The sequence below is a fragment of the Peromyscus californicus genome, unplaced genomic scaffold (assembly GCF_007827085.1).
Source record: "Peromyscus californicus insignis strain IS unplaced genomic scaffold, ASM782708v3 Scaffold_13__1_contigs__length_99412109, whole genome shotgun sequence".
Classification (NCBI taxonomy): Eukaryota; Metazoa; Chordata; class Mammalia; order Rodentia; family Cricetidae; genus Peromyscus; species Peromyscus californicus.
This window is the reverse complement of record NW_026294424.1, coordinates 17,369,737-17,393,234: the sequence shown is the minus strand read 5'-3', so window position 1 is coordinate 17,393,234 and position 23,498 is coordinate 17,369,737. Positions and strand designations below refer to the sequence as shown.

General features: G+C 38.4%; 2 protein-coding genes across 8 annotated transcripts in view; one reads left to right on the top strand and one right to left on the bottom strand.

Moving 5' to 3' along the window:
• The window catches only part of Ccdc88a (coiled-coil domain containing 88A), a 166,424-nt gene extending 153,462 nt beyond the window's left edge, over positions 1 to 12,962 (top strand). For 2 of the 7 annotated variants that reach the window (XM_052734605.1, XM_052734603.1), the window contains 6 exons: positions 228 to 299; positions 1,832 to 1,912; positions 4,260 to 4,528; positions 4,722 to 5,181; positions 8,911 to 9,008; positions 9,475 to 12,962. In XM_052734605.1, the coding sequence (XP_052590565.1) occupies positions 228 to 299; positions 1,832 to 1,912; positions 4,260 to 4,528; positions 4,722 to 5,181; positions 8,911 to 8,975 (947 nt within the window). In that variant the 3' untranslated portion in view covers positions 8,976 to 9,008; positions 9,475 to 12,962. Of the gene's footprint in view, positions 1 to 227; positions 300 to 1,831; positions 1,913 to 4,259; positions 4,529 to 4,721; positions 6,494 to 7,886; positions 7,907 to 8,910; positions 9,009 to 9,474 lie in introns of those variants that run through there. The other 5 variants (XM_052734602.1, XM_052734601.1, XM_052734606.1 and 2 more) reach the window with 4 other exon arrangements.
• A 2,185-nt stretch (positions 12,963 to 15,147) lies between these two features.
• Positions 15,148 to 17,216, bottom strand: LOC128108263 (prolyl-tRNA synthetase associated domain-containing protein 1). The gene is made up of 2 exons (XM_052734607.1): positions 17,084 to 17,216; positions 15,148 to 15,711 (listed from the first exon to the last, which is right to left on the bottom strand). Exons 1-2 carry the CDS (start codon positions 17,165 to 17,167, stop codon positions 15,286 to 15,288), a joined length of 510 nt encoding a protein of 169 aa, XP_052590567.1. The 5' UTR covers positions 17,168 to 17,216; the 3' UTR covers positions 15,148 to 15,285.
• Positions 17,217 to 23,498: the final 6,282 nt, after the last annotated feature.

Genomic DNA, 23,498 nt, shown 5'->3' with positions numbered 1-23,498 from the left:
GGGTCACGGGGGAGACTATTTCATTGCCTCTAGTGTTTTCTTAACAAGTCAATTCTCATCAGAGCTACTCTTTTCTTCTAGTTCCAGTTTCTGCCTGAGTCTATGAATACATTAAATGAAGGTGTACTGTGTGTGACTGAAAAATAATATCCACATTCTGTAGAAGTATTGTAGTGAAATTGTTTTAGTACAAAATATATTTATATCCATTTTTCTGTTTCATGTAGATACTACATCCTTTGAAGACGTAAGTCCACAGGGTATCAGTGATGATTCTAGTACGGGATCAAGAGTTCATGGTAAGCGATGAACTTAACTTAGATGGTATACATTACATACTGAATGGGAATGTTGAGATTCTTGCATTGAGTCAGTGAATGTAGCATTACTTCTTCCATTTCTTCTAATCTAATACTGCATTTGTCCCTTTTAAGATTTTTGTTTCATATGAGTATTCAGAGGTAATTTTGTTATTATTCTCATATGAGGTTAATTGTAAGAGTTGTATTTCACCATTAGGATTTAAATACTTATATTGATAAAGGATGAATACTAAAAACCAAACTTTCTACAGTGTAGAGTATTTTAGATTTTTAAATTCCTATTTGGAAAATCCTGTTTTATCAGGTGAAATTATTACTAGGAACAAATAGATAACATGCTAAAAGAAACTTCATTAGTAAGCAGGTTTTTAAGAAATAACATGGAGCAGTATTAACTGTATAGAATATACATATAAGAATATAGGATACATGAGGCTAGAGAGATAGCTCAGCAGTTCATACTGCTCTTGCAGAGGACCCATTAGGTCCCCAACATCCACAATGAGCAGTCCATAACTGCCTAAAACTCTAAATTCAGAGGCAATGACACCCTCTTCTGGCCACTACAGTCACTGTGTTCACATACATAAACCCATACATATATACATAACTTTTTAAAAGAAGTATATAGAGTATTAGAACCAGTAGAATGGCTCAGCAGTTAAAAGCACTTGCCATGTAAGCCCAGCTCCCTGAGCTCAACCCACAGAATCCAGGTAATGGTAGATGGAAAGGAAACTCCAAAGTTGTCCTCTGACCTCCCCCATGTGCCATGGCACAGACATTCATGTACATGATCATAATTATTAAATAAAAATTGTTTAATACATAGGATGTTGAGGGCTAGAAAGATGACTCAACAGTTAAGTTAATTTGCTGCTCTTGCAAAGGAACTGGATTCAGTTCCCAGCACCCACATGTTGGCCCACAACCATCTGCAACACCAGTTCCAGGGAATCTGATGCCCATTTCTGACTTTTGAGGGCATCAGGCACAAATATGGTATGTGTAAACACTCATACACATAAAATTAAACCTTTAAAAAATTAGTGTGTGTGTGTGTGTGCATGTGTCTGTGTGTGATGTTAACAGTGTAGATGGTCACATTCCTCCACTTGACGGCATCTCTGAAGCAAAGCGGTCCCTTACCTATTCTGTTGTAAGTTACCTAATCTGTACCATTTGGTGAAGACGGGGAACATGGAATTTTATTAAATCGAAAAGGTTGTGGTATCCATCCCTAGAAATCACTCTTTCCTCCTTTCTTTCTCCCTTCTTCTCAGTCTTTTAATTTCAGCTGTTTTTCCAGAAGTGCCGCGTTCCAAAGTATCTTAGTGAACTATCTAAATGTCTTTACTTTGAAATCTGTACGATTCACCATTCTGTGAGCATGCCCAGGCTGAGACGTATGCATGATTGTGTCCTCAAAGCATTCTGTGACCAGAATGTAAAATTCAGTGCTCTCAGATGGAAGTTTCATTATATTGTCTCCTGATTTTCTCATTTAGCGTCAAGACCAGCCAGCCTTGATAGTGGCAGAACGTCCACTAGCAATAGCAATAATAATGCTTCACTCCATGAAGTCAAAGGTATGCTGTAGGTAAATTTGTTCATGGGCTCCCTCTGGTTTCCAGGATTGTTTACAAGTAGGAGGAGGATAGAGAGTGCAGCTCAGTGGTAGAGCACCTTGTGCTTAGCATGCATGAGGCCCTGTCTTGAGTTTAGCTCCAGAACCAGAGAGGAAAAAGTTGGAAATGGGATGAAGTTTCTGATGAAAAGTGCAAAATCCAAATTATCTATGTTTGAAACATAGTTCTCTGGAATGCTTGCACTTTTACATTGTGATACAGATGTATTTCAATGTATACAAATGTAAAATCAGGAGCATTTATTTTGGTTTCAGTTCTTCATTTTCACAGATAAAATAGTCTTCACTGTAATCTTTATGTTTTAGAATTATCCATAGGCCCTTCTTTTAAGTGACATTTTGTGCTTGACATATAAATGGTTGTCCTTAAGTTTCTTCATGATGCATGTGCATTAAAATTGCATTACTTGTATTTTAGAAATACTGTTAGCTTACTTTGTCAACAAAGTACATTCCTCTTTTTTTCTTTTTTTGTGTATATATGTATGTCACATAAGAAGTATATGGATGCACACATGGCTCATATAAAGAATTATTTCTTTTGTGTTTTAATGTGTATTCCAAGGTGAAATTTTTAAGTAACAGCTGGAAATCTTGACTAGTGCACTTTTCGTTAAAATATATTATTGCCTTTACAGACTGTGCTTGTTAAACACTACCATAGCTATTCTCTATACTCTAGACTTGTACAGCTATAATAATGAATGCATTTGTTCTATTGCTTTTGGATTATAGCATTATTTGTCTTAGTCATTTTTATAATTAATTTTATGACTTTCATTACAATGATCAGAAATATGATTTTGAGGGAAATTAATTTCTCTTTTTATAAATCATAGTGATAGTAATATAGTCTGAAACCATAAAAAATTCCTTCTGATTTTGAAAATATAAGAAAATCTTAGTTCTGAGAAATAATACAATTTTAGAAAATTCTTCCATGACTGCCTTACTCTTTATGATGGGATAATTTTCTGTCTTGATGTACTGTACAGTTTATTATTGATAATCAGTCCTATAAAGGAATAGTGAACATTCTTAGGGACGTTATTCTAGAACTAGTGTCCATTCTATATAATTCAATCTCAAGTAAATCTTTGAAGTTTATGTGGTAGTACTAACCAGCAGTGGACATCTGAACCAGTCAGATAATGGAGATTGAAGAAAGATAAACCATGCATGGTGACATGCCTGTATTCTCAGCATTTAGGATCGGGAAACAGGAGAATTACAAGTTCTAGGACAGCCTGGCCTACATACCATGTTCCAGTGAAATACTTTCTGACTACTTTTGTTTCATTTTTTATGGAACTTGTCTATTTCATGGTTTGTTTGTTGTTGTTGTTTTTTACTTTCTTTTTTTTATTTTTTATTTATTTTTTGGGGGGGCGGGTTTAGTCCCACCTCAGGATCCCCACAAAGGATGTCTTCTGTCTTGTTTTTTTTGTTGTTGTTGTTGTTTTGAGACAGGGTTTCTCTGTGTAGCTTTGCACCTTTCCTGTAGCCCAGGAACTTTGCGCCTTTCCTGGGACTCACTTGGTAGCCCAGGCTGGCCTCAAACTCACAGAGATCCGCCTGCCTCTGCCTCCCAAGTGCTGGAATTAAAGGTGTGTGCCACCACCACCTGGCTTAAATTTTTTTAATTGTAGAGCTTTTCATTTAGTATGAAATCTTTGATTGAATTGAGACTTCATAAAGACAGAATTAAAATAATTTTTTGCATTTAAATGTTTTGGGCTTTAATATTCTGAAATAATTTTTTTTTCCTGAGACAGGGTTTCTCTGTGTAGCTTTGGAGCCTGGAACTCACTTTGTAGACCAGGCTGGCCTCAAACTCACAGAGATCTGCCTGCCTCTGACTCCTGAGTGCTGGGACTAAAGGCTTGTGCCACCAACACCAGCTAATATTTTCTTTTTTTAAACTGTGAGTTATTTTACAGTTATTTGAACCTAAATTGTTAATTTTTATTACTTTATTCATTCATTTAGTCTTCAGTATATTGAATGATTGTTTAATGTGAAACTCCCTTTAGGTTTGACTTTGGTGGTAAAAGAATATTTTTGCCCTTATAGAACTTGGAATATTTGTCAGTTTAATAAATCCAGAAAAGCAGCTGTGGTATCCAGTTCTTAGACTGAGGAGCAAGTAACATAGCTTACCTAAGCATGTCTAAATGAAGTTTAAAGTCAATGTGGCTACTAATAGAATTGGAACTCTGCTAACAAATTTTGCATAGTATTATCTCATTTCTATTATTGAAGTCTCAACATCACATTTACTCCAAAAGCAGGTGCAGTTAATAACCAAAGCAGGCCACAAAGCCACAGCAGTGGAGAATTTAGTCTGCTTCATGATCATGAGACTTGGTCCAGCAGTGGTAGCAGTCCAATCCAGTATTTGAAAAGGCAGACCAGGTCAAGTCCTATGCTCCAACACAAAATGTCTGAAACAGTAGAAAGTCGAGCACATCACAAGATTAAAGCTGGTTCCCCAGGAAGTGAAGTTGTTACTCTACAACAGTTTTTGGAAGAAAGCAACAAGCTTACCTCAATACAGGTTAGTTCAATATATGGTGATCTTGATTTAGATGAGTAGCACTAGTTAAAAGCCTTGTGAATGAGCCTTAGAATTTTCCTTTTTAATTATGGAACACTAAGATAACAGCAACTCTAAAGTGTATAGTTCACTTTATCAGGAGACTCTAAACATGGCTCTATTCAGTAATCTATATTGTTTTTCCTTTCAACAGTTGAAGTCCTCAAGTCAAGAAAATCTTTTAGATGAAGTCATGAAAAGTTTGTCTGTCTCTTCCGACTTTCTGGGAAAAGACAAGCCAGTTAGCTGTGCCCTGGCCAGGTCAGTAAGTGGAAAAACTCCAGGGGACTTCTATGATAGACGGACAACTAAACCTGAATTTTTGAGACCTGGTCCTCGAAAGACTGAAGATGCCTACTCCATTAGTTCTGCAGGGAAACCTACACCAAGCACTCAAGGAAAGATAAAACTAGTCAAAGAAACCTCTGTGTCCAGACAATCAAAAGATAGCAATCCTTATGCCACTTTACCTCGTGCAAGCAGTGTGATCTCTACTGCTGAAGGAACAACACGAAGGACCAGCATCCATGATCTTTTGACCAAGGACAGTAGACTGCCTGTGTCCGTTGATTCAGCACCACCTACTGCTGAGAGCAGCATCACTGCAGCCTCTAGTGAGTACCATTTACAGCGGTGGTCTTCGGATGTGCCAACACAGGCTGGAGGGCATCAGGCCCCAGATGATTTAGCTGCAGACACATCTGAGTCTCTTTATACCCAGGCTAGAAAATCAAAACCAGGAAGGCCACATTTTCTAAACCAAACTTTTGCCACTGTTAAAATGTCAAATGATGCATTTGGAATATCGGCTAACGATAGCCATAGGTCATTTACTGTGGTTCATTCATCTCATCCATTTCTATCCCTGAACACAGAATTGGTTAGTAACATAAGTGGGTTACCTTCCAAGTCACTCACTAGAGTAACTGACCAGGCCTCCTCCTCTTGGGGTAAGGCTGCACAGAAACAGTTTTGTGATAGTCAGAACCCTAGTAACAGTAGCCCACAATCCCCTGTAGATAACAACCTTACTATTCCTGCATGCCTCTACCCTGAGAACACCGAAGTTGCATTATCAGTTTCAGAGGATAGTCAAACTGTTTGGTATGAATATGGTTGTGTTTAATCAAAACTGCATAATATGTTGATGTTATTTGCTAGGTTTATATTTTTAAGATTGTTACATAGAGTTCAGCTGTATAAAAAGGCATGTATATAAACATGAATGTGTAACCACACCAAAGTCTGCATGAAATAGTAATTACATTGTACATTTTTTGCATGCCTTTAAAAATCCAACCATACGTGTTTTTCTTTCGCATCTTTTGTCACTTGATAAAGATGATAAAGATACTTTGATATCATGAAGCATGTTAAAATAGTTGCATGTTCTGTTACCAAGAAAGCGTATCCAAGTCATTGTTTGGCTGCTTCTAGAAAGAGTGTTCAGTTGCTCTTCCTGCCTCCTCTCTCTCTCTCTCTCTCTCTCTCTCTCTCTCTCTCTCTCTCTCTCTCTTATTTCCTGAATGTGCACTTCATGTTGCATATGTACAGTATTAATAATGGAAATGTTTTTGAAAATGTCATTTTCTTTTATCACTTAATCATGTTATCTGTCCTGTTCTCTTTTCAAAGAAATAATTAATAATTCAATTTAACTTGAACTAATGCTCATATTTATAAAACATTGTTCAAATTTAAAGTAATTTTTATTCATAAATGTGTTATTCCTAAGATTTTTCATCAAACTTAAATGTGGTTTACACAGTGACTAGGAGCATTTATGTTATAATTCTCTTCTTGGTGCTGTTCTTTTTCTGATAAACACAATAGATCAAGACAACTATTTTTTTGGAATCTTTTAACAAAATTTTTCCCAGTTTTTTTACATATGAGTCAAAGAGAAATAAATCAAGTTACTCATTATCTTGGGATTTGTATTTTTATGTCTATTCAGAAAGATAGCAACTTTTTTAAATAATGAAAAATTTAACTTGTCATTAATTTATTACAAAATTGAATATGTATATCTTTAATGCAGACTCTTTAAAAGTTAATATATTGTGCTAGAGTATAAAATTAGGACTTGTGAGCATAAAAATAAAAAAAAGTATGTAGTCTTCATTCTAAAATTTGTTGTATTAAAAACACAGTCTGAGCCGGGCGGTGGTGGCGCACGCCTTTAATCCCAGCACTCGGGAGGCAGAGCCAGGCGGATCTCTGTGAGTTCGAGGCCAGCCTGGTCTCCAAAGCGAGTTCCAGGAAAGGCGCAAAGCTACACAGAGAAACCCTGTCTCGAAAAAAAAAAAAAAACACAGTCTGGGGCTGAAGAAATGACTCTGCAGTTGAAGAAATGACTCCGCAGTTGAGAGGACCCGGGTTCAATTCTCAGCACCCACATGGCAGCTCACAACTGTCTGTAACTCCAGTTCCAGGAGACTTGGCACCCTCACACAGACAGACATAAATGCAAGCAAAACACCAATGCACACAAAATAAAAATAAAAAATAAATTTAAAAAAAGTTTTTTAAAAAGCATAGTCTTGCCTGGTGTAATAACGCATGCCTTTAATCCCAGCACTCTGGGAGGCAGAGGTGGTGATCTCTGAGTTCCAGGCCAGCCATGGACCCTGTCTCAAAAACAGAAAAACAGTTGTCTGTAGCTCTCCATCCCCCAAAATAAAATCCACACAAGATGAAGATCTATCTACAAACATGGAGTCCAGCTCCATATAGTTTTATCTTTCTGTGTTCATATCACTCTAAAGCAAATCTAAAGCAAATTTAAAAATCTATAATCCTGATTGACTTACTTCTGCATGATACTTAGCTGTCTTGGGAATGTTTTTGCAATTTTGATTCAGTTTAATGTTACTGGTAATAACTCAGCCTAGGTAGGGGCCATAGGCAACTTTATGAGTGAAGAGCAGAGTATTGTTGCATACTCACTGCATTAAGCTGTTATTGTTAATACTGGGTGGAAGGGAAAAATCTTCAAAGAGTCTTTGCTTAATTAAATTTGTATCTTTTGTAAAAGGTTCTCCTCTTGTGAGAACAGGGTCACTTTATGGGTAGACCCCTTCTGTGTATATTGCTGCCTCTGCTTTTCTTTCCTTACAGCTATTAAAAATAGTTCTGGTACAGGTAATAAAATGAACACATGGTATTTTTATATATTTTAGTACACTTTTTATATTTTTATATATACGTAGTACACTTTCTGCATAAATATAGTATGTACCCTGTACTATCAGTTTTTGTCTAGTCAGTCTTAATAGTTCTGATATTTTTGTGCTAATATTTTCCCCTTTTTTCATAGCTTACTAATAAAATTAAATGGTAAGCAGCTGATATTGATGGGGGCTATATGACAGAAATGCTTTGCTTCTTTTGGACATCATAAAACTGGTCTTTGCACTTTTTACAAATTATGTATTTTATTAAAAGCTATGTGGGTTGTTTTATGTAAGTAAACTTAAAGAAAAAAAGTACTTTCTCCTAATGTCTCTAAGGATATATATCCAGCATGTTTTCAAAAGTACCTTGCATGTAAGACAGGTAAATACCATGTCCATGTTTCCTGAGGGTTGTCTGAGATAGCAATGTAGACTTCCTCCAGAAAACATCACATGCTATGGAGTCAAAGTTTTATCAAACACTGAGGGAAAAAAATTGCGTTAGGTTTTCAGTGGTGGGGAAAACTAGAGTCTTTAGTAATCATATAGGAACAGTGTTTCCAGAAAGTTGTGTCAGTATTAAAAATGAAGCAACTATGAGTCAAGCATCTTCATCTACTTCCCCTGAGATAACTTCATGACCTGTAACTCACAAAGATGGCTAAAAGATTCAGTACCCTGATTTTATAAATAATAAACTGATAGCTGTTTAGAATTCCGGGCCTGGCCTTGTGTAAATGACATCCCTATAACCAGTGTGATACTTGAGCAGCTTCAGGTATAATTATGCCTCATCCCTGGTGTCACAGTAAATAATACCAGTACAGATCTGTCTACCATTGTACTGCATGACCTAATGTAAAATTATGTGATGACCATTACCATATTGCTATATTATAAGAATATGGTAAGTATGTAAGCCTCTGAAACTAAGAGAAAAGGTAACTCTTAGATTTATGAAAAATAGTTACCACATTCATAGCTGTGTTCCTTCCTTATGGCTTTTAAAATATGAAAAAAACAAATTTCACATAATAAGATATCTGTCAGATTAGTAATTTTCCCAGGTTCAAATTTCTCTGTCGTACTCAGCGAGTGCTTTTATCTTCATGAATTGTGTTATGTTTAACTTTTGACTAAATAACATGAACTACTTTTCTCCCACAGATGTGAACAAAGTACAAGAGAACAGAAATTCAAAAAGCAGGTCTAGGGAGCAACAAAGCTCCTAATTCAGTGACCCACTGCATGACGTGGGCCAAGTGGTGAGTTTCCTGCTTGAATCGTAAATGAGATTGGTCTCATTTCTACAGACTAACAGAATTAAGTATGGTAACAGTGCACATTGCATTAACAGATTTAATTTTGCTTGCTGGATTGAATTTCTCTCCTGCTTACTTAGTAAAGCTTAGTTGGCTGCCATAGGTTTTCACCTGTCTGTTTGGGTAGCAAACCTATGTATTTTCTCTCGATTTATATTTAATTTTAGCAGTGAATAATGTGAAGTCTGTCTTTTATGCATTACAACTTCTGAGTAATTGGTAAGAATGGACTAAACCTGTCTTACGCAAAACAGCTCAGATGTGGCCTCTGGTTTCCTGTCACTCTCATTCCCATATAAACACCTGGTGCATGCTGTTCTTATACTAGCTTTCCTGTGGTTTATATCCCTCTTATCTTCAAGCTGTTCTTATATTTTCTTTCTTCTTTCTGTCTTTGAACAAAATACAGAGAGAAAAGTGTCCTTCAGTTTCTCAGTATGAAGACTTTATTTCTGAAGTAACAAGACACCTAACAACTGTAGGAACTATTTAAAAAAAAAACCATAAGGAGATTTTAACACATCCCTTCGTGAATAGAGCAGGCAAGAATACAAACTTCATTCCTTCCTTGAATCAAGGAGCACTACTGGATTCAACTGCCAGAAGTTTTAGAAGGTTTTTAGACACTGTACAGTTCATTAAGCTCTACTGAATAAAGGACATTCTCTCACTAAGGACTGAGTGTTTTAAGGTCAAGTATTCTAAGAACAGCCTACTTCTTTCAACATTTGTTTATTAATTTATCCATGTTTGCTTACTGCTTCTGCTAAGTATTACCCAAAAGCTAGCCATTTATATTTAGTTGTGTAAATCTAAATTAAGTGCTGTAGTATTTTGTGAAATGTACTATATCAAGATACAGAGAAAATTGTTCTGGCATGTCAGGGCCTTTTTGGTTAGCAGACTGCATGTGTTGGTACGCTGGTTATTGTTTTTAGAGCCAACTGTTTGGATGCACTGCAAAAGAAACTCAATTCATAAGATATGAAGAAAATTCCATAATGAGATATAGGAATTATAAAAATGGTATGATACTAATCTTACCACTTTCTCCGCTAAGCTGCACTAGGCATTCATAAATGGATCCAAGATAAAATCATTTTTATGAAACTTTTTTTAGTGAGATGGTTTTCCGGAAAATAGCCTTCCCAAGATAAAGCAGTTGTGTTGTAGCTCATTTCCCTTTGCTGTTGGGTTATGTACATGTTTTTACGTGAGAGCTGATTATTGCTTAACAAGTTTTCTTATGGCAAAACAATGTAAATCATTTCTATATCTACATTTTTTCAGGAACTCATTTACTATTAAGGTTGCCATTTATTACTAAGACTTTTTCTGTTTTTGTCCTTTATAATATTATATTAAACTTGATAACTTATAGGTAATTTTGAAATATTTGTATGTGTTTGTTACCTTAAATATTTGAAAAAAGCACAAAAAAGTAGATTTAGTTAAACCAGAGAAACACCAGTTTTTTAGTAGTAGCAATTTTATATCACAGTTTTATTTTCTTATGAAGCCCAAAAAACACATTGCTACTCATTAAGGCAAGTTCATTATTTAACATAAAAACCAGAATAATTTTTTGAAATTAAAAAAAAAAACAATTTTTATTTTAACAGTATACTTCTTAAGCTCTTACTACCAGCTCTGAAGAACTTTTTGGAATAATTACATATTCCATAATAGGTGTTTTACAGTGTCATCACTAACCCAGTAGCCGTGACAAAAGTCTCTTTTCCTTGTCCCCCCTTCCTCTTTTTATCTCCCCACTGTCTCTGTAATAGGCCACTAGAAGGCTGTAATATAACCACCTTTGGAAAGACTATCAATAAAAAAGACACAAAATGTTTAGTTGACCAGAAATTTAAAGTTAGAGAACTTGGATTTATTTAATTCAGTGTTGCCGTAATGTAGGCTTTGCCAGAAAATAATGCTATAAAATTAAATCACTTTAAAACTCTTGAATGAAAGGTGCTATATATATGTAAATACAAAGGAGTCTTACTGAAACACATGTTGCACAACAGAAGTACTAAAAATTCTCTAGACTTTGTAATCTCTCTGCATCATGACCCCTTGGATTCAAGTATCAATTGGTAAATGGGTATCATGGCAGTCTAGAGACATTTGCATGTAAAATATGTAAATTCACTTTTGATTGAGAAGTTGAGAGTAAGTGTAGAACTATGTTTTAGCTAAAAATAGTAAGTGGGTAAGTTAGATTTATATTACTAGCATCCAATTTGCACAATTAGCACACATCCCAGGACAGTTAATGAGTGTGAGTGGGAATGCAGTTTGACCTCTCTACTAACATCCTAAAACAGAGCCTGCCAAGTTAACAGCACTTCCACTTCAGCTGAAAACCTGCAGTGGATTAAAGTGCAGTAGGCTGACCCTAAAAAGAAAAAAAGAGAGAAACCAAGGGAATACAATGAGACTATTAAAATATTCATGGTTATATTCATTACCTTCCTCATACTGTTTCAAGAAAGGACTAAACGATGACCAAGTAAATTTTTTTTTCTTCAAAATCTACTTAAGAAGCAGACTTTGTAGGAAGCTAAGCCAAATGGAAGTGAACCAGAGCTGTTTTTCTAAACAGGCTTAAACCTGCCTTTAGTTATTTGGTCCTTTCTATTCCGTAACCAGCCCCTAAACCTCTAAGAACACTTAAAAAATCAGACTACCAGCACTAGCCCAGAACTCTAGTAATATGCCTCCTGGCTGGCTATGGCAATGTTTTGATCCAAGTTTTTTTGAGTTGGTGGTTACCAAAGAGTTCACAGGACAGGTTCATGTGTAGCACCTTTCATGCAAGGCATGTTAAAAGCCTATTTAAAAATCACTGTGTGTATTATAGAATTGTAGCCACCTCACAAATGGAATACTACAGCCTTTACTGTCTTTAACAGTTTATGTCAGGAAGTGAAATCAATACTGTACCAAATCTGGAATTATAATGGGGAATTATGTATTCTAAATTACTTCTGTTCTTTAAGTTACTTTTTATGAGAAAGGTGAATTGTTTTCTTTACAGCTATTTGTCCTGAGATGTATTTTTTTCTTTAAGTCTTGAATATGAATACTACAAAAAGAGCCCATTTTATAATATAAACCTTGATGTACACATTGAGCTATTTGGACAGTGAAAATGCCTTAAGAGGAATGCTTAATGGATAATGTTGCACTTGTAACATCCTTTGACAAAATCTGATTTTAAATTGTCGTTTTTGTTTCTACTAGTTTTTTTTTCAGTGTTTGCCATTGTACTCACAACTGTTATTAAATACCAAATCAAATAAAAAGCTGTAACATTTCCTTTAAAATTAATGCTAATAAGGGAGGTAGAGTTGAATGGCAAAACAATTTTACTTAGTGGTGCCTAATATGAGCCACAAGAGTCCATGCATGACAAGATACCATTGTTTGAATTGTCTTTTATAGTCACTTTTTTTTAATTTTTTTACCTTTGATTCTCCTTCAAAATATATATGCTGGATTAACTGATATAAAAAGAAATAAAAAAGGTAAATTTTTTAAACGAATTGTTATAATCATTTTTAAATTGTATATTAGCCAAGTGTTACTCTTTGCCCTGGAAAACTATTTTCAGTTTTTATGTATTTTATCCTAATTTTTGGTTATTAAGAGGTTTGGGGGGGAGAGTCAATTTTGTCAATGCTAAAATATGTTTAAATGCAATCTATAGTAGTTTCCCTTATCTGAGAAGGGGTATGTGCTAACACTCCCGGTGAATGCCTGAAACGACTGGGTTTTTTTGTTTGTTTGTTTTGTTTTTCCCATATACATTAATACTAAAAGCTTAGATCATAAGTTAGGCACAGTAAGAGTAACTATAGTCGCTAATAATAAAATAGAACTATAACAATACTGTTTGGATTTTTTTGTTTTTGTTTTTTTTCCTCTGGGTTTTTTTGGGGGGTGGGGGGTACTGCTGGGGATTTTACTCAGGGCCTGAAGCGTGGTAGTCTAGCAGTCTACCACTCCACTTAGCCCCAGCCCTTCTCAGAGCTTGTTATTGTGCTGTATGCACTCTGCTTGTGATAGGAGATAATTAAGTGAGGAGATGAAGTGAAGAGTTATAGGAAACAGACTATGCAGCTAAGTAGAGAAGGCTTGTTTGAACACCAGTACTGAGAACAGACACTGCCACAGTCTGGTAACCCCAAGGGCTAAGTGACTAATAGGGAGTATATACAGCATGGATTCAATGATGACGTCTCTGCTACTCAAAATGGCATGTAATTTAAAACTTAATAACTGTTTAATTTTGGAATTTTCCATTTAATAATTTTGGATCACGGGCTAGCTCAGTCAGTAGAGCATGAGACTTTTAATCGCAGGGTTATGGGTTCGTGCCCCACATTGGGCGCCAAATGTAGTCAGAAGGTTTCTCAGGTCCTGTCCGGCCCCACGGTCAGGACAAATCTCTCCCATCCATGTCCCACAGCTGCTTGGCCCCAAGAATATAGAGAGGCTTATATTGTTTACAAACTGTATGGCCTATGGGTCAGGCTTGTTGCTAGCTAGCTCTTATATCTTAAATTAACCCATTTCTATTGATCTATCCATTGCCACGTGGCTTTGTGGCTTCCCGGTACTTTTACATCTTGCTTCTCCTGGCATCTGGCTCCCAACTTCTACCCAGACTCTGCCTTTTTCCTTCCTGTCTCAGATTTCCCGCCTGCTTCTAAGCTGCCTTGCCATAGGCCAAATCAGCTGATTTATTGACCAATGGGAACACCATGTATTCACAGCGTACAGAAAGACATCCCCCAGCACACCAGCTCTAGGAAATCCCAGCTTCCTCCCTTGGCCTCCACAGGCAATGTACATAGGTGGTGCACAGACATACATTCAGGTAAAACACATAAAAATAAATCTCAAAAAAAAATTTAATGCTTTATTTTTTACTTACAAACCCAAGGCAGCTAGCCGAGTCTTACCAAAGCCTGTTTTCACTATCAACAAGATAACCAAGGTCTATAAATTCTGGTTCTGTTTCTTAATTTTATGTACATAGCAACCTAAAACTGCCTTTCTGTCATTTGAACAAATCCTGATATTATAAGATATATTCGGGCTGCTGTGTTTTAAAATGTAGCTTTAATAATTTAATAGTAACATTTTCTACTTCTATTTGTACATTAAGTTTAATAAGCCAGGTGTGATTGTTCCTGCCTGTAGTCCCAACATTTTGGAAGCAGAGGCAAGAGATCAGAAGGCCAAGTTTCCCCTTGGATACACATCCAGTTTGAAGACAACCTGGCCTACATGAGACCTATCCCAACAAAACAAAAAATGTTTACTACAAAGCTTTATTGTTTATTGAAGGGAAAAAAAACTGGTTTAAAAATAAATGTCAGACATTGGAAAGTGTTTTTAATTAGCTCACTGGGGACAATCCTAATTTCCCCAAAATAGCCATTATCAATATATTCCAAGTGCTGTAAAAACTGATTAAGTTCATTACTCCCAAAAGGACTCCCAACTGTTGAAAGGCTTTTAAAAAAAAAAAAAAAAAATTATTATGTATACAGTGTCCTGCCCGCATGCATGCCTTCACACCAGAAGAGGGCCCGGATGTCATAGATGGTTGTGAGCCACCTTGTGGTTGCTGGGAATGGAACTCAAAACCTCTGGAAGAGCAGTCAGTGCTCTTAACCCCTGAGCCATCTCTCCAGCCCAAAGGCCCTCTTATAATGAATTGTAATAGAAGATAGAGACCGAGTAGAATCTCTCAACTAACTAAAACTACCTCAGTTCATCTTTTTAAAAAATCTTTAAGACGGGCTGGGGCTGGAAAGATATCACAGTGGTTAGAACTCCTTGTTCTTGCAGAGGACCCAGGTTCAGTTCCCAGCATCCACATGGTGGCTCTCAACTATTTGCCACTCTAGTTCCAGGGGATAAAATGTCCTCTTTTGACTTCCACAGGCATAGGCAGGCACTCATATTGATACACACAGAAACATGTAGGCAAAATGTTCTTACACATAAAGATCTTTAAGATGAATGTTAGTCTCCAGATCAAAGACGCAAGTAATAAAACAGCTGTCAGAAATGAGTTTATTATAAGCATTCCATTTGTTTGACACAGTATCTGATTGTATAATCCTTGGCTGGCCTAGAACTCAAGAAATCAGCCTGTTCTGTCTATAGTGTTAGACCATGCCCTGCTCCCAGTCAGTTTTTAATCAAAGTTCAGAATTATAGGATCATGTCCTGTAGCCTTCACAAATACAAGAAAGTCTTCAGGACTCAATCCCATGGTTGCAGCATTCGTCATTGGATGAAAGTATACTTTTTCATGTCCACCTTCCAGAAAAGCTGAATCCAAAACAAACTTAACATCTCCATCATCACAAAAGAGTGCCAAAGGTGTGGCACAGCCTTGACCAACTTTTAGTTTTGCTAGCATGTCTGTTTCATCAGCAAACCGAAGATTTCCACTCCGAACTCCTAACTGCTTGCCAAGATCATTTAAATTAATTTGTCTGTCATGAAGAACTGTCACCAGCCAGTAGTTTTTCTTCTTTTTGTCTTTAAGAAATAAGTTCTTACTATGTGCTCCTTTCAAATGTTGAATATGAGGCATCATTTCTTCAACTGTAAACACCTGCAAAATATTCCACGAGTAAAGTAGCACACATACATGTAAAACCACAGTTGCACATATTTTGCATGGTGGCTGAAAGACTTAAGGGAGTACTCGGCTCTGAATTGAACTGGTAGAGACCCATCTCTGTTCATTAAACTTTTTTTTTTTATTGCTTGTGGTTGGGCTTTTTGGTGCTGGGGATGGAACCCATGCTAGGCAAGTTCGATACCTCTGAACTAAATCAGTCTCCCCTGTAATAATGGTACTCTGGGCTGAGGTTAGGATCAAGAGTTCAGGTAAGCCTGTATTACACAGCAAAACCCTGTCAGAAAAACAAAATAAAAAAGCCTTAAGTCATCACAGTTGCTAAACTCGGGACCTCGGTTTTTCTTAGGCCAGTTTTCTATCCCAGAATGCTAACAAAGCCATCAGATACCTGAGAAGTTTACTGTTTTTGAACTTTGGCAGTAAAAGTTTACAATTGTCCTTAGTATTTACCTCCAGAATACCTGACTCCACTCTACAAGGACACTACTGGGGAACTTCAGACCCCAGATTAGCACATAAGGAACATTAAATAATAAAAAATAAAATGAAATTGGCAATGTAGACAGGAATGTAACAATCTGGGAGGAAGGTCAGAGAAAACAATTTTGTTGTGATGTTTGTAAAGATGGGGAATATTAACAATGTATTTTTGTCATTATGAAATGTGTTCCTCAAGCCCTACTAACGCTCATGGTAGTTTCCATGAGCTGTACCATGCAAATCTCCAGTACGATAGTTCATGTTAAAATTACTAAGGTACCTACTTTTCTCTGTGACACGAATGGGCGTGCAGGGCCAAAAGAGGGCTTAGGGCTCCCTGGAGCTGTAGTTTTAAACAGGCAGTTAGGAGCTCCATGTGAGTACTGGAAACTAAATTCGTGTCATCCACAAGAGGAGTACGTGCTCTTAACCGCGAAAACAAAATTCTCCAGACCCAGGAGTATATACTTCTCTGTAATTATTTGGGAGATGATTGTTGCCTTGCTGCAGTGGTATCAGAATAGTCCAAAGAAGTGAGAGAGAGAGAAAGGGGGGGAGGGGGAGGGAGGGGGGGAGGGGGAGAGAGGGAGAGGAGAGAGAGAAACCAAGCCAAACCACCTTAACGACCTGCTCTGTCTCCGGTACCTAACAGAACAGGCACTGATATAGGGCTGCCACTCAGTGGGGCTTGCTGCTTAGTACCTCATCTGCATAAGGCAGCAGCCCTCAGGCTCTTGACATCGCACCCATCATCCCAAGACAAGTTTCCTCACTATAACCGCAGTTTGAAGTCAAAAGACCTGCAAGTTCCTGTTGGACCCAAGAAACACTCGCCCTACGGCCCCGGGCCCCGGCGCCTCACCTCGGGGTGCTCCACGACCTCCGTGCGGATGGCGAGGGCTCCGAGCCTCTGCTCTAGCGCCGCCCGCAGCTCGGGCAGCGCCATCCTTCCTCCACGGCCGCAGGCAGACGGAGGCGCTTGCCCGGAAGTGCCGCAGCTTCCGGGCCTGGCGGTGCCGCCTCCGCCGGCGCCCGGCTCTGTAGCCTGGGCTCGCACGTCCGAGAAAAGTGTGGTCAGCCACAGCCCAGACCACCAGGGGCCGCGGCACTGTGGCCTCATAGCTTTCCAACTATAATTTATAACGTACGACTTTGTGTTTTCCTTTTTAAATGTTGTATGTTTGGGCGTTTTACCTGCATGCATGCCTGTGCACCTCGTGTGTGCAGTACTTGAGGAGACTGAAAGAGGGTTTTAATTTCCTACAACTGGAGTTATGGGTGGTGAGCTATGTGGGTGCTACGAATGGAACTCGGGACCTCTGGAAGAACAGCCAGGGCTCCAGCCCGTTTTGATACTAGAAAACATGAGTAGTGCGACGATTCACCTTTTGCCATGATCATTATAATACCTTTTGTTGGGGGATCTGCAGCCATGCTGGGACCACTCACTCTTCAGTGAGTTTCAAATTCCACGTTAGTATTCCACTTAAAATTTTAGATTAAGGCTCATATCCAACATGAAACATTGATATACTCAGAGATGTTTAACCTTAATATGAATGAATTTAATTTATTCGGTGGTGAACAGTTAAGATCTGAAATATAGACCCTCTTAAGACGTAGGTAAATGGCCCACGACTTACCCAGTCTTGGAGGAAATTACAAAAGAGGAAATCAGAGTTGTGTTTACAGTTTCATTCAGAACTCAGGATTGCAAATTTTTAAAACTTTTTAGCTTAAACCTGTTATGCCTGTACCGCGAGGACCCCCAAAAGACCGCCACGGAGACCAAAATCCATATGTAAAAGCAAAGAGCCTTTATTTCAAGCTCTGAGCCTGGTCTCTCAATCTATCGGATTCAGCAGAATTCAGCGGTGAAAGCAGAGAGCACCCCTCACCCCCGCCCAGCCTGGAAGGGGTAGAGTTTTCTTCATAGCAGAAGTTGGGGTGAGGGAATTTCCAGGGTTCAGGACCCTGCTTCGCTGACATTTGTCTAGGGGTATACGCTTATGCTGGGAATGTTTGGAATGTCAGGTATTTCCCCTTAGATGCCGGCCCTCCGCTGACCACTTAATGGCTTTTCCTGAATCTGGGTGTTGCCTGCCAGTAAGCCTGTCACAGAAGCTGTGTCTGAGCCCCTAGACCTCTCATTGTGTGGTCAACCTGTTTTGCCCCACCCCCCCCCAAAAAAAACTTTTGTATTATTTTTATGTGTATTTTGCCTGTGTGTCTGCACCACCTTTAGAGGCCGGAAGAGGGTGTAGGATCCTCTGAAACTAGAATTAAAGAACTGCCCTGAATAGTCATGAACTACCATGTGGCTGCAGGCTCCTCTGGGCCTCTGGGAGAGGAGCCAGTGCTCTTACCATAGAGCCATCTCTCCAGCCCTTTAACCTGTCCGTGAAGACAGCATTTCAGTGTTCTTTCTACTCTCCTTTTTTCTATTGTTTGAGTCATGGTGCACAGACTGGTAACAAACATCTTGAACACCAGCACAATAGTGACCACGGGAGCCGTCCCAGTTCCTGCTCACAGTCTTTCGTGGTTTTGTGTGTTGATGTTCATTGGACAGTTGAGGCCCTCATACATAGACAAATTTTTTCCCACTGATAAGCATTTTCCTGTTGCTAGCCTAATTCTTATTTTAGTAAATATTTCATGTAGTAGGATCATAATTATTTGCTTATTGGGTGCATGGAATGGAGCCCATGGCCTCATGCATGTTAGGGAAGCACTCTACCACTGAGTGACCCAACACTGAATCACAATTTTTAGCCACTCCCATATTGATGAAGATGTTTATTGTTAGTCAATTCTGGTATTCTAAATTGTTTACCAAAATAACGATTCTAAATTTATTAAGCAATGTGTAAATTAACCTACTGCCCACTTTCATGTGTGTGGTGGGGGGGTGGGGGTTGGGGAGGACACCTTGTGGCAATCAGTTCTCTCCTTTAACTATGCAGGTTCCAGAATCAAATTCAGGTCATAAGGTTTGGCAGCAAGTTCCTTTACTGAGCCATCTTGCTGGCCCAAACATTAATGGCATTTTTGACACAATTTTTAGGAGATAACTTTTGATCAAAGGGACATTTTGTTGTATTGTATTTTTCTGGTTTTGTGTGTGTGTGTGTGTGTGTGTGTGTGTGTGAGAGAGAGAGAGAGAGAGAGAGAGAGAGAGAGAGAGAGAGAGACCGGAAAAAAAATAACAAAGGGGACAGCTTAACATTTTGTTTTGGTTTGAGGAGCTTATTTTTTCTTTTAAGACAGTATCTCACTATAGCCCAGACTGGTGTGGAACTTAACAGATCTGTCTACTGCTGCCCCCAAGTGCTGGGACTAAAGATGTGTATTAACCATGCCTGGCACCTTAATGTTTGGGGGAGTTCTTTGTTTTTCTGATTACCAAATACCTAGACATTTTTCTCATAGTTATTATTTTCCCCAGTTTTGAACTAATTTTGTTCATATTCTTGGTTCATTTAGAGCGGTGGTTCTCAAGACCTTCCTAATGCTACAACCCTTTAATTCGGTTCTTATGTCCTAATAAACCCCAACCATAAAATTATTTCATTGCTTCTTCATAACTGTAAATTTGCTAGTTATGAGTTATAATGTAAATTAATATTTTTGGAAACAGATGTTTTCCAAAGGGGTTGCAACCCACAGGTTGAGAGACACTAATTTAGATAAAATCAATCTCATCTGAAAATGCGAGAGAAACAGTGGCCGGCTTCACTTACTTTGCTCCCTCCTTTCCTTCCTCGCACTTTTTTCTCTCTTGTTTTTAGATTTTTTTTTTTCTCTACAGAGGTGGCATTCTTTTTTGCTTTTCTGGTCTAAGTTTAGAAAGTTAACCTCCAACAAAAAACATCCATTTTATTTTCTGAGCATGATGGTACACACCTATGATCCCAGAACTTAGGAGGCAGAGGCAGACATACCTCTGTGAGTTCAAGGCCAGCCTAGTCTACACAGACTCCAGACCAGCCAAGACAACAGAGTGAGACCCTGTCTCAAGAGTTAAAAAAAAACTTAAGAATGTTTAATTCAGGGTTGGAGCAGTGGCCCAGTTGTTAAAAGAGTACACACTGCTCTTATAGAGGATCTGGGTTCCCAACACTCATATGGCGGCAAAGTGATATTTTCGGTATTGATGGTCATGAAATCAAAATATTGATCAACTCTGAAAAACACTGAAGATGCTCCAACTCCTGCAGTATAAAATATTCAGACAAATTTAATTCCATACATCTATCTTATTGGTACATAAATTTTCATTCTTCATTAATAAATGACAAAATATGTGCGTATCAAAAAATTGGTTTAAAATTTATGATTTATTGCCCCAGCCAGCGGGGTGTCAACGGGGTGACCCACCTGCGGGAGAGAATGAAAGGGACGGGGAGACACGAAAGAAGACAGCAAGACAGTGTTCTGATCAAGCTGCAAATTTTATTCTCAGCAAGGCTTATATAGCAAGGGAGGGGGAGGGGGCAGGAAGGAGGGAAGGGGTGCAGGACATGCAGCTGAGGGGAGACATGCAGGTCATGTGGCTGCAGGATGTTGTGCTAGGTGATAAGGTCACTGGTCAGGGCCCATTGTTCTGTTGCTATGCTACCTGACCTACCTGACCGAGGAATGTTCTTTATCTTTGAGGGCATCTGGTTTAGGGCCTGTGACTTGTTCTCTGGCCTAGCTAGTACTTTTCCATGGTTCATGTTTGGTCCCTGACAATTTATTATTCGTAAATGTTGATTTGTATACCTATTTCATGTGTTTGGGGTCATGTAGCAATCTCTTGGATAAAAACAAATGGAAAATGCTTAAACCCTGGTCTTTCTGGACATCCATCAGCTATAAGCTCAGAGTGCCTCCTTGACCATAGCTATCCATCAGTTTAGTTTCTGAAATCTATTATAATCTTCTTCACCCTGCCCAAATTACTACTTTCTATAATTTATTTAAATTTATTTTATGTGCATTGGTATGAAGGTGTCAGACCCCCTGGAACTAGAGATACAGACAGTTGTCAGCTGCCATGTGGGTGCTGGGAATTGAACCCAGGTCCTCTAGAAGACCAGCCAATGCTCTTAACTGCTGAGCCATCTCTCCAGCCCCCAAATTACTAATTCTATCCTCTTGTTTATAATAATGACTTCTTAATTTTAGTCTACCTGTAATTGAATGACAAGTATCCTGTATGAAGAGTTTTGCCACCAAAGGTTTACATTGTGAAATAGAACTAATTTAATCTGTGTATGGTGAAATAACTTTAACATCACCACATTCATCACACATCAGTATAAGCGCTTTGCTAAGTACAAAGAAATGCTGTACTTGTTATGGTCCTTTATCCTCAAGTGAAATACAATATGAATTTTAGAATGAAATAGTTACACTGAAAAGGACCTAGAGTGAAACTGAGGAAATAGTTATCTAGTCACAGGAGTGGCTGCATCTGAAAAGTGAAAGCTAACGGATTGTTTAAAGAGTTGAGTCTGTGGCATTTCCACAGGGTGACATTAAGGGAGACCTGCTGTTTATAACTGTAGGCATTTGGCAGTATGGATGATTTGTGGAGAGGAACAATGATGAGGTCCAAGAACCCAAGGACCCTATTGTCTGTTTTTGGTGAGAGAAAAACTACAGCTGTAGCTGGCCTGCCAAAGGAAATCAAAAGCCCGAAAAGTGGATAGGGAGGACTTTATTGTTAGGTGAAAGATGTCAGATTCTCAGCTGAATAAAATAAAGGGAAGCTCTAAGATAGGTAAGTTGAAAGCAGTCCTAAAAAGCAATCGTAACCCAAACAGCAAGTCAGACAGTATTTGTTTTTAGTGTTTGCTGCTGTCTTTCAGTATATATGTTGCATGCACATGAAATGTATGATTTCTGCTCTCAAAGACCTTAAAATCTGGCACGGGCTCTCTCAGCCTCTCTCTCTCTCTCTCTCTCTCTCTCTCTCTCTCTCTCTCTCTCTCTCTCTCTCTCACACACACACACACACACACACACACACACACACACACACACACACACACACAAGAACTGAAATATCTAATGAGTATGGATTAAAGAAAATGTGCTTCATTATACCATGAGGATCTTTTGGGAACCCTGACTGGAAGATGTATCAGAGAAGGCATTAGGTGAAGGTGATGTCATGAGTTTGCCAGAAGTTGGGGGAGGGGTGTTGGGAAAGGCAATGTGTCCTGTGCATTATGATCAGATGTCACAGTGGAAAGGCTAGTGAGTGGAGACAGGGCTAAAGCTAGACACAAAAGATCCTATATCCGTGTAGGAATGGCTAGCAGGAATGTCTAACCGCAAAAGGATCTGTTTAATAAATCGACATTTTCCTAGCGTGTCTATGCTGTCAATCATATTAATATTTAAGGATATGGCAATGTTAGGAAGAGTATGAGCAGTGTGAGTTTGCTTCACACAAAATCTGTATAACAGAGTAAGCTAGGAAAAACAAACTAGGTGGCTGGAGAGGTGGCTCAGTAGTTAACAACACTGGCTGCTCTTTCAGAGGAGTAGAGTTGGGTTCCTAGCACCCATGGCTAGGTGGCTCACAACTACCTGTAGTTCCAGCTCCAGGGGAACCAACGCCCTCTTGTGGCCTCACCAGGCACATACATGCACATAAACACATAAAATACTTTTTAAAAGATAGTTGGTTGTTTCAAATTGTTGTGAGCATAAGCAGGGAGCTAATGTTGTCTCTTAAATGAAAAACAAACAAACAAATATCCAAAACCACTAAGGAGTAGTGTCATCTCTGCTGGCCCCATTCCAGGAAAACTGTTTTCTAAAGATTATGAATGAAGATTCATCTCAGAAGATGAATTGGCTCCTAAATAAGGTTTGGAGAGTTCAGCTGGATCTGAGTACACTGTCAGAAACAGACAAGCATTTATGTCTTTCCACAATGTCAGAATTTATTGCTTAACATTAAATTTAAAAGATAAGTGGTTTTGTTGGCAGCAATTTATGAAGCAGTCCTGTTTTTCCTTGACAAACATAGATTCTTTTTAAGTGGTGAGGGGTGGGGGTGGCATGTGTGTGCCATGAAGCATATGTGATGATTAGAAGACAACTTGCTGGAGTCTGTTCTGTCCTTCCCAGTACGTGGGTTCCAATTATCAAACTCGAATTATCAGGCTTGGCAACAGACGTCATCTCACTGGCCCATGGTATTTTCTTCCAATATTTCTTTTTTAAAATGAAACTCATTTAAATGAGTCAGCAACTCGACCCAAGTTTTGTTCATT

Coding starts and splice junctions, on each gene's coding strand:
- LOC128108263 (XM_052734607.1), bottom strand. CDS start 17,167: ATGGCGCTGCCCGAGCTGCGGGCGGCGCTAGAGCAGAGGCTCGGAGCC. Junction 15,712..17,083: donor AGGTCGTGGAGCACCCCGAG/GTGAGGCGCCGG, acceptor AATATTTTGCAG/GTGTTTACAGTTGAAGAAAT.